The following is an 11,290-nucleotide window of genomic DNA, read 5'->3' as shown; positions in this document are numbered from 1 at the left end:
TATGACAAGGTGGTGCAGACTGTGGATTAATGATTATGGGTTGCTTGCCAAACCTTTATATGCATTGATTACAGAAGGAAACAAGAGCCTGCCATGGACAAAGGAAGCAACACAGGCTTTCGACCAACTGAAGAAGGCCTTCATGTCAGCTCCAGCCCTGGGACTTCCAGACGTGAGTAAACCATTCTTTTTGTTTCATAATAAAAAGCAAGGGATTGCCTTGGGAAAACTGGCACAAGACTTGGGCCCGTATCGGCAGGCAGTAGCCTACCTTTCCAAACAGCTGGATGCAGCAGCCAAAGGATAGCCAGGGTGCCTCAGAGCCATTGCAGCAATGACAATAAACATCCAAGAGGCACGCAAGTTTACCCTGGGCCAGAAAATGACTGTGCTAGTGTCTCATACAGCATTTGCAGTCCTGGAGGCGAAAGGGGGACATTGGCTCTCCCCTCAGAGATTCCTGAAGTACCAGGCCATACTGGTAGAACAAGATGATGTTAAAATTGTGGTGACTGACATTGTGAACCCAGCTTCATTCCTCAGTGGGAACCCGGGAGAACCGGTGATCTATGACTGCCGGGAGACCATTGAGGCCACTTACTCCAGTGGCCCAGATCTGAAGGACACTCCTCTCGAGGGTGCTGAGACCTGGTTCACTGATGGAAGAAGTTATGATATCAGTGGAAAAGACGTGCTGGGTATGCCGTTACCACCAGCCGAGAGGTAATAAACTCTGGACCATTGCCAACAAACACCTCTGCAAAGAAGGCTGAAATAATTGCTCTAACCCGAGCCTTGGCATTGGCAAAAAGAAAGAAGATTAATATTTATACAGACTCAAGGTATGCATTTGGGGTGGTTCATGCACACGGAGCCATTTGGAAGGAGAGAGGACTGTTAAACTCACAAGGGAAGAGTATCAAGCATGCACCAGAAATACTGAAGTTCTTGGACACGGTTCAGTTACCTGAGAAGGTAGCTATCGTGCACATTAAAGCACACCAAAAACTGAGTTCTGAATTGGAAGAGGGAAATACGCTGGTGGACAGAGAGGCAAAAGACGCAGCCAAAGGTGAAGTACCCAGCGAAAAGGTAGAGGCAACATTAATACCAGATGGAAAGATTTGCCTTGAAGGTAGGCCAGAATACAACAAGAAAGATAAGAAACTTATAAAAAAAAGGAAAGTGCAAGTTATAATCAGAGGGATGGGCTTTAACTAAGAATAACGAGCTCATAGTACCTTCTTATTTGTTGGGGTCACTGGTGCAGAAAGAACATGAGAAAACACACTGGGGAATGGGTGCTTTGTCCAATTATTTGAAAGATAGGATTATGGCTAGGAGATTGCAAGGTGCAGTGATACAAGTAACTCGCCAGTGTGGTCTTTGCCTCCGAACTAATCCTAAGAATATTCCAAAACCTAAAGTTGGACAAATTGGGAAAGGCTGCGGACCTGGGCAACAGTGGCAAATTGATTTTACAGAATTACCCAGAAAAGGGAGGTATCGATACCTATTGGTATTAACAGATACCTTTTCAGGATGGCCAGAGGCCTTCCCCACTAGGACAGCTAAAGCACAAGAGGTGATCAAAGCGTTGTTGCAAGAAATAATACCCCGCTTTGGAGTTCCAGCCACCATGTCCTCAGATAGAGGACCACATTTTATTTCAAAAATTGTGCAACAAATCAGTCACCACCTGGGAATAGATTGGGAGTTACATACTCCATATAACCCTCAGTCTAGTGGCCAGGTAGAAAAGACGAACCATTTGATTAAGCAACAAATTATAAGCTTGGGACAAGAAGCAAATTTGCCCTGGCTCCAGGCTCTCCCATTGGCATTAGTGCAGATTCGAACAAAACCCAGAACAAAGGAAAAGTTAAGTCCATTTGAAATTTTATATGGGAGGCCATATGTGGTTCAGGAGGGAACTTCACCCATTCAGATGGGACAAGAAACCCTGCACAGATATATGGTGGCCTTGAATAAAGAACTCAGAGAAATTGAAAAATATGTGGCCGGGGCCCAAAGCAGAGAGAATTAGATGGGCCAGTACATGATGTACAACCTGGAGATTATGTGTATGTTAAGTCTTTTGCAGAGAAGACTTTGGAACTGCAGTGGGAAGGACCATTCCAGGTGCTCCTCACCACCTTCACTGCAATCAAGATCAAAGAGCAGAAGGCCTGGATTCATCACTCCTGGCTGAAGAAAGCCCCTGAGGGAGTTTGGGAGGTAACACCGGGCCATGACAAACTGAAGCTGAAGCTGACCCGAAAAGGCGATGGATGAATTCAGTTATGATGGACATTATGTGGAAAGTTGGGACTTTACTAATTATTCTTGCAATCGTAGCAAGAGTCAAAGCAGTACCACGCCAGTCTAATGCAACTGAAATATCCCGGAGCCAGGGGAAGGCATATGATCGTCACTTTCGGAAGGCTTTGAACAAAATGCTCAGAGTCACAATTACAAGCCTGTGGGAAGGAAGGGGTGCTTGAAGATGTAAATATGCATTTGTGCAAGATGGGTTTCATTACCATCCGCCCATGAAACTTACCTGATTTGGCCCTGGATGCTGTGACAAATGCTTGAGCAGTTAAGTTTAGACTCACAATAGAGGGGTGTGCAACAAAAGCAAATGATGAACAAATTGACCGCAGTAAGGAGTGACTTAATTAAATTGCAGCAACCGTTGCAATCCTCCTTGTTGGCCCTGGGTGATAACCATTGGAAACTGTCCAAAATATTGCCAGATTGGGAAGATACAGAAGAACAAGACCATGAATTGTAACTGTATTATACCCCTCTGAGCTAGAATGTGGGCATGAGAAATTAAAAGCTAGTGGCAAACCATTAACCTAGAGCTCTGTTCTATGAGGGAACAGTTAGGGTACATATGTGGAAGGATTTTACGCAAAGGCATTTGTTTGAAAACGGACCAAAGCATTTGTCACTTTGAGGTGCATTCAATTAACCAAACAACGCAGTTAGTGTATACTGGAAAAGGTTGCGTCTGCCTCAGGACAGCATGTCCCACCATAACGATAGACAATTAACATTTGTCTCATCATTGGTGGAATGTGCTTTTCAGATGGTCACCGACAGCTGCTGGTATATTCAATGCCTTGATTCATCCTATTATTGTATTGCTCATTTTAGTAAGCGCAAGTTGGATTTTATCTGTGGTGATGCTTGTTTGGTATTGGAAGATGCTGTGGAGAACAGCAGCATTGACATCACTATCCAAAGCGTATGGTTTGGTCTTGAATGAGAAAAAGCCTGACCATGCGGCTTGGATAAATGATTAGGAATCTGTGTACTAAGTAAAAGAATTTACTCACTGTTAAAAGAGAAGTGGGGAATGAAACATAGAGTTAGAAGAAACATAAAGATTTTAGTTATAGGCTAGCTGTGTTGAAATTAGTTAGAATAGGAAGGAATTTGGGCCCAGCTGTAGGGAACAAGGCCAATTACCAATTTCCTCCCTTGGTGGGAACCAGTTCAAAAGTCATACAAGAGGAAACTTAGAGGTCACTAAAGTAACTAGGATTGTTAAAGATCAGAGAGGCAAAAAGGTCAAAATGAGGAAGATGAGTTACTTCATCTTTTTTGGGACCACTGACCCAATTCAAGACCACCGACTCAATTCAGAGCACACACTACGCATGCTTAATGACATTTAAGCTCATTTCTATACGAAGAGGAGAATGGGAGGTGTTAATGCTATGAATATGCATTAGTATTTTGGATATTCATAATTTTTGTAAATAAAAAGCTTTGTGTTTGCTTGGATCGGGCCCTGTGTCTTAGGGAGCTATCCCACGCAGTGCCTGGCGCCAAATAAACATACACTTTCTAACTCTAAACTGTTAGAGAGTTTTTGTCCGTCTCAGTTGGATATCGATATTAGATCGATATTCATATTTTGGTAAACCATTATTACTCACGCCCAGTGCTGTGGAGCTGAATGCAGAGAAGAGGAACATTGAACAGTTATTTTTTCAGATTGCATGTTAGCAGGCACCTAAACCAAGACCTCATGCAGGTTAAAAATGCAGCAAGCTCAGCTGTTGTCTGTTATCAGACAATGCTTTAGGAATGATTACAAAATAAGTTGTTTGCCAGATTACTGAAGCTGTTTGGAATTTCATGCCAGATTTCTGATCTCCCTTCCATGGTGGATGTTTTATGACAGTTAAAGGATTTAATTTTGGGAGATTGAGCAGGGGAAAAAAAGCTTATATGAAGGCCAAAGCACAAACTGACAAAGATGATACAGTTGCAGAGTTGGTGGTTGGTAATACTCAGCAGATTTATTCTCCAACCCCAGAGATTTCCTTGTAAAACTCCTTTTCACAAGGATCTTTTACCTTCCACAGGCTTTCTGACATCCTCAAGGCGTACAGGATTGGTGGTAACTGCTAACATTTCATATTTGTTTTGCCAATAGGAGTCCATTAATTCTAAATTCATCTCTTTTCTAAAAGTATTTAAATATAAATTAAATAACAAATTTCTTTTCTTAAAATAAAATGAAATAAAATACTGCAGTGGATGTAACCAAAATGCTAATGCCAAAAATGCAAGAAAAAGGCAGAAATTAAAATAAACCTAACAAACGCTTGGTGGTATGGACCTAGAGCTGTAAAATTGCTGTTTAGTGCCCTGGTTTCAGACTCAATTTATCAAAGTCAAGAAAAGCTTCTTTCAGTCATATCTATGAATTAGTCAACAGAGCTAGCTCTTTATTCCTCAGTAAAAAACCTGCTTGACAGGATAAACAACTTTGAGTTCTCCCTGAAAAAAGGGCATTGATAAGTTTTGATAAAGTTTGTGTTGCTTACTATTAAAATATTCTGCCGTGTTGTGGTTCTTATTCTTTTGTCTAAGTCATGCAAACTAAGTCATACAAAAGCTAAGTCATGCAAACTTTGGCATGAATCTCTTGGTGTATTTGTCACAAAAAACCCCAAGTGTGCTGAGTTCTTGGTAGAAAAAAATTAAACCCTGGGAGTGGAACACCTCTAACTGAATGGCCTAATTAGTCTGTGAAAAATCAATGCTGAGCTGCCCCTGCTAATGTTAGTGTCTTGTGATTTTTGCTCTTTTTTTTTTTCTTTTCGTTTCTGATAAAACCTGGCATTCTGTAGTTTTTCTCTTTTTAAATGTACTGTATTCCACTTTCCAAAAAAAAAAAAAAAATCACACAACTATAAACTCTTCCCATCTTCCTTGGTTCTGAACATTACTTGTATGTGAAAACAGGTGCACATCCTGTGGCTGTAGGGTAGCACAAAGACTGCTCAAGTATAACGTACTCAGAGACGCAGATCCCATCCTTGTCAGGGGATTGGCAGAAATTCAATAAGGAGACAATTTAGGAAGAGTCCTGATGTCCTTGGGTTAGCAGGTAGTGATTATAAATTGAAGGTGATATGCTTGGCCAACAAGAAAGAGAGCACATAACCTCTTGGAGGAGAGCCCAGATAGAACCTCCCCATCTGGTTTATACACAGGGTAACAGCAGGGACAAAGCATTAGGACTTAGTGGGCAATTTCATTATTATGTGAAAATATTACTGATATCAAAAGAAGTTTTAGTAAGCAGTTACACAAAGAAGAATGACATGGGATTTTGACAAAATATTCCTGTAAGAATAGATAAATAAACTCTATTTTTATGGAGTAAAAGACAGTCACAAGCTAGGTGTACTTAAAATAACAAAAAATGCTGAAGATCTCTCTGACTGAGGAGTAAACGAAACAAAGAATATAAACCAGCTATTTCTTGATACTTTTTCAAGTTTCAAAACCAGGCAGGTATATTTTGATATTGTCACTTCCAGTGTTTTCTCTTTTTTTAGGTTATTAAGCAAGTTTTGAATAGAAAAGGTAACAAATACTAGAGCAGATGTGATTTTTCCCTCTCTGTCCCACTGCCTGTGAGCCTTCAGGTCAAGGTTGGGTGCATATGTCAGAAAATGCTATAGTTGGACTCAGGATGCTGAGTTTACTCAGGAGAAATTTTTTTAAACCTGGAGATGGTGATATTGGATAACCTATTATCACAATTCCTTTGGTGCCCTAGCAAATATTGCTGGCCTCTTTGTGCACACTTCTGTTGAGTGACAACAAACTGCTTTAAGTGACCCTGCCTTGGCAGGGGATTGGACTAGATGGTCTCCAGAGGTCCCTTCCAACCCTAACAATTCTGTGATTCTGTAATGCTTTTTACTAAAGGACAGTTGTCAGGACTTGCAATTCGTAGATCTTGATGTTTAAGTGCCAAATTATAATTTAATATACTTACTGTCAAAAAGGCTATAATTTTAAAAAGTGAGAAAATACATAGTTAGGGATCTTAAAGATACTCTTTCCAGCTGCCCTAATTGCATAAACCCCTTCTTTCGTGTATTTTTTAAAAGAATATAACAATTTTCCTGGCCGTGGTTGCTCTGACAAATGCTTAAGTTTGCCTCCAGAGCCTACATACTAGCAGGGCTGAGCAGTGAATAACTTGTCCGATCAGACATCTCATCACAGCCTGATTATGGCTGAGCCTGTCATAGGTCTTGATCTGATAAGATTTCTTGGAGTGCCACTGTGCAGGTGACACCATCAATAAGTCATAAATGAGTTACCAGGGACAATGGTTCTCCCTTTCTGTAGTGTCTAGTGGTAGACTAGTGCATTCCCAAAACCAGGAAAGACATAACCCTGCCCCAGGCATTTTCAGGAAGCAGAACTCTTCTCCTCATCTAGGTGTGGTTTACAGGCATCAGGCCACAGAATAATTTTTCTTATCTCTCTTTGATTCAATCTTTTTCACAAGGCGCATTAAGAGCAAGGTGAGGAGGGCAATCTCTCTGCTCATGCAGAGCACTTGGTCACTGTCCAGTTTTAAACTTCTACCCTGACACCACGTATACAGGAGCACAGAGTTATGCAAGTTAACACAACAGCAGCTCACGAAGACAGTCCTAACTTTGCAACAGAGGCACTGGGTCCCACCTGGAACCTCTCTGACAGGTAGAAACTGAGTACAGAGCATCTGCTTCACTGGCACATCTCTAGCCCTGTGTCTGAGGAACTGTTTTCTAAAGGGTGAGAATTTCGTCTCCTCTTGCCTCCTGGGATACTGAAACAGCAATTCCTGCTTAATTCTTTGAAAGTGAGATGATGGCACTCACAGACATGGAGGGGTTTTGGCAATTGGACACGAGGGATCTTACCTTCACCTGCAAGAGGGGCAGTGCAAGGATTTGAGACTGTGTTCTTGGCCTCCCTCGACTGACAAAGCTGAAGGCAACACCACTTTAGCAAACAGCTGTTCTGCAACCATTTCTGAGGAAATAAATTCTTTGACTGTATTGAATAGTGCATTTTTTTCAGGCAACTAGATACCATTCATAGGCAGGTATTAAAAAGTCCATTTTGGCAGCAAAGGGCTGGGTTTATTGTGAAGTTAACAGTGGTGGAAATGGTCTCAGAAGATGTATGATCTGCCCTAATATACCAAGAGGAATGCTCTTTCTAGGCACCTCATCTGCAACTGGAAAATACTCAGTGATGTTTTTCCTTCTATTTAATTTTTTAATGTTCTTCAGTTTAGAGAAAAAAAGACGAAGAAAAGATGGGAAAAATAAGGATGACTGGAGGGAGGAAAAAACATTGCTGTTAAAATACCTGAACACTCTGCTTCTCTGTCGGGGAAGTGTGTAGGCTAGTCCCCCTGCAAAATGGTCAGCTCCGAGCCCTGCTGACAGCTCTTTTATGATCAGTTCCCCTCTGATGGGGAGTGGGTGCTCTCTGATACATGTAATGAGCAACAACAAATGTAAAGGTAACTGGAATTGTTTGACAAACTGTTTCTGAGAGGAGACTAAATAAACAGAAAAAAACCTGAAGAAATTTGAAAAAAAAATTTAAAAAAGGAAAAATGACAACATGGTGGTCTCTATCTTTCATTAGCTTACAGAGACCTTTCCTGGTCATGGAGTTGGGGAAGAACACAGAATGTATCCCCTGGTGTGAGCGCTGAATAGCAACACCTTACTAGAGAATTACATACACTCAAATATGTTGTGCTAGTGAAATCATGTTACAAGGATGTGTAAACTCGTTTTTTTGACAAATCAAGAAAGAAGTAACACAGAAGTGAGATATCTTTCAAGGGTCAGAAAACAAGTTTCTGAAATAGTTGGGTCCAGAGCTTGTTTCCCGCATTGCTGTATGTTTCATTTCTCATGTTTTTTTCTGAAAAATTTCTGAGAATCACAATAGCTTTATGCAAAAGACCCTAAACTGCTAAATTTGAATTCAGTTGATCAAATTTCTCTTTGACTGATGCAATATAGGAGTAGTGTTTTGTTTTCTTGTCTATGACAAAATTTAATGGCCTGCTGCCATTTCGGATCTTCCTAGAATAAAGTTTAAAAAGGCCTGGTCTTCTGCACCTGTCAGTCTGTAAGCCATATATATTTTTATCTATTTGATTTATTTATATATTATTTTTAAGATATATTGAAAGTGGTAACTGATTTGGATGTAGGTGGAAATCTCAGAGCTGCTGCAGATATCTGTGTCAGGTTGAAATCCAATGCCTTATGGCTGTTTGCAATACAAGTAATACACGAGTATCTTAGCAGACTATAGTTTTGGCTGTATCTAGCGGGTTCAGGCTTCTATGCTGTACTCACCTTAAATATTAGATTAAAATAAAGTTTTTCCACTATTTCTGAATATTCTGACTCAAATTATGAAGTAGTTTCTAGGCAAATTACTACTTTCACCATACAGATGTCTGTCACATTTTGAAATAAGTTCTGTTGTATGCTTAGGCTCTGTAGGTAACATTGTCCTTCTTTCTATCTTCTGAGCATTTATGCATTTCATTTCTGTAAGACTGGGTAATAGTAAAATAATATTTTCAATTTAAAATATGTAACTGTAAAAAATGAAAATCCGTCTCTTTCAAGTGTGGTATTTAGCATTGTGTGTCAAATGATGCAGATTTCCACTACAGTACAAGTTTAGAAAATAGGGCTCTTGCTAGCCATTTCAGAGAAATTGGTTACAATAGCCTGATATTGCAATAAAGTGGCTGGTACTACAAAGGACAGTGATTTTCTATAATAAAGAAGGAGAAATCAGTTCTTATTCCATATACATTGATTTTTTATTGTGATGACTTGTAAAAACAGGCCTAAGTTTATTTCCTGATTCAATTATCTGGATGGCACAAAGTATGTCCATCATGTATTCATTCATTCATTCATTCATTCATTCATTCATCGAGACACTTTTAACATATTCCAGGGGCAAAGGTCACATAGCAGTGAATGCCAAACCAAACTTCTATCTACATGTTCAGTTCTACTCATCTCTGTGTACATCACAATGCTTGAGATTTTACTACGGATGAAGACGTGCTTGTGATCAAGTGAGTGCAGTTCTTTGGACAGGGCCCAGGTGCAGCAGTGAGTATTCTGCAAGATCCTTAGTGCTTCTGAGAGACTGGTCTCACAGGAAAACAAAGTATCTTCCCAGCACCCGAACTTCAGAGCTGATTGTTGATTGATTAAGTAACTCTCAAATGTTTGGAAGCAACAGTAGGTCTCAGTGCTGTATGAAGAGTTTCAATGAGCTGCTGTTTGACGGTATGAATGTAAAAGGAATTTTTTGGGACACTAGAAGTGTCTGCTAATGAGAATGCAATCCGTACAACAATTGAAAATATCTAAATCTAGAAACTTTATGACACTGTACATCACTGATTACTACACACATTTCTTTTTTTAACATTTCCAGTGGTGATGAGGCTATTGTTTTCCATGATGCATGCATTAGTCCTTATTGCATACACACACAACTACACTGCACACAAAATTCAAGGCATGGTAAACCTTGCCAGAATATATATGTTTAGTAAAGTAGTGAAATCAGTCCTGTTTCAGGTCACCCTCCTCCTGGTTTTGTGTCAAAGCTTTTTGTTCCAGCAAAAAAATCCTGCATATCAGCAAAAAGATTCTCAATTGTTGCAATTCTCATCAAAATGTGAGTTTTAGATCTGAGGTGAGCAATGATTACAAGTGTATGTCAGCCCAAGCAATGGGATAGGACCTTGTTAGCCTAAAAAGAACCCATGGCAAATTTATGGCAGAGCTATTGGGAGTTCCAGCAATACCTACAGGTGCATTTGAGGCTTTTAGACGTGACAGGGTTTATGCTAAACTTCAGATAGTCAAGGAGTAGCAAAGAAGTTGAAATGACTCAACAGTTCATTAAGCTCTTGCTACCATGCAAATGTGTCCTCTGTTATCTCATCCACTCCCCACCAAAAGAATGGCTTATCTTTGTCATGCTTTACAAGGGAAAACTTCGTTATTTAAGGCTGTCTGGTACTCAACTGTTTGCATTGCTTAGTGACGGCAGGGCTCGCTTCACTGCCAAACTTGCTTCATAATTATATGAGTTAAATAAATATTTTCTGATGTTAATTTGTTCCTTTGTGCTGATTATTCTGAAACTCATGTCCTAGATTCTTATCTTCTGCGGAGCAGGAAGAATAAAATATGTGTTTTAACCATGCACAGAAGAGTGTTGAAACTGGTAGAAATTGATTTGGTACTGTTCTGAAATCAAGCTAGGAAACAAACCTGGACTTGTATTTTGTCCTCATATTTCCTTGAGGAAATGATCCATTCTGAAAGGGGCGAAAGGGGAGGGGAGAGGACCTTGTGACTATCTCATATTTAATATCTCATCCCAGTGTTCTTGGTTTCTTTCTCAATGACTCAAAGAAGGGAAAATGATTCACCAGGTCTTTCACCAAAAGTAGCATTTAAGCCATGATAATGTCTGAGCAACTGTGAGATATTCAGACAGCTGTGTAGCAGCTGAAAACTAGTTTTATTTAATCAGGAAATAATGATTTTTGCATGAATTACAGAAAACTTAAAAGTTCACATACGAGCCTTTTTAATTTTTGTGTCAACTTTTAATTCTGTGCTAATAGTTTAAAAACCTGATTCCAGTTGCCATCAAATGGCTTACAACTGGTTCTCTACTTCAATATTGTGTGAAACTACCTTTATAAGCAAAATGGGTTTTCATTAAGCATGATTGTATTCAGAACTTGAAAAAACAAAAAGGACTGAGCTAAAATCTCAATGTGGCTATTTTGGTACAACATATTTTTCTTTACAAACAGACTTTTAGTGTGATCATTGGCCAGAGAATATGCAACAGCTCAATATTTCATGCAATTAGGCCCTGTCTCAAC

At 39.8% G+C, this 11,290-nt stretch overlaps 1 protein-coding gene across 1 annotated transcript; it reads left to right on the top strand.

Moving 5' to 3' along the window:
• The first annotated feature begins 713 nt into the window (after positions 1 to 713).
• Positions 714 to 2,905, top strand: LOC108445203 (endogenous retrovirus group K member 8 Pol protein-like). Its single transcript, XM_017728314.1, has one exon. The coding sequence runs from the start codon at positions 1,298 to 1,300 to the stop codon at positions 2,045 to 2,047; it is 750 nt and encodes a 249-aa protein (XP_017583803.1). The 5' UTR covers positions 714 to 1,297; the 3' UTR covers positions 2,048 to 2,905.
• Positions 2,906 to 11,290: the final 8,385 nt, after the last annotated feature.

Source organism: Corvus brachyrhynchos, unplaced genomic scaffold (genome assembly GCF_000691975.1).
Source record: "Corvus brachyrhynchos isolate BGI_N302 unplaced genomic scaffold, ASM69197v1 scaffold90, whole genome shotgun sequence".
In the NCBI taxonomy this organism is placed as follows: domain Eukaryota; kingdom Metazoa; phylum Chordata; class Aves; order Passeriformes; family Corvidae; genus Corvus; species Corvus brachyrhynchos.
Note: the sequence above shows the minus strand (reverse complement) of the source record. Positions and strands in the feature narration are given on the sequence as shown.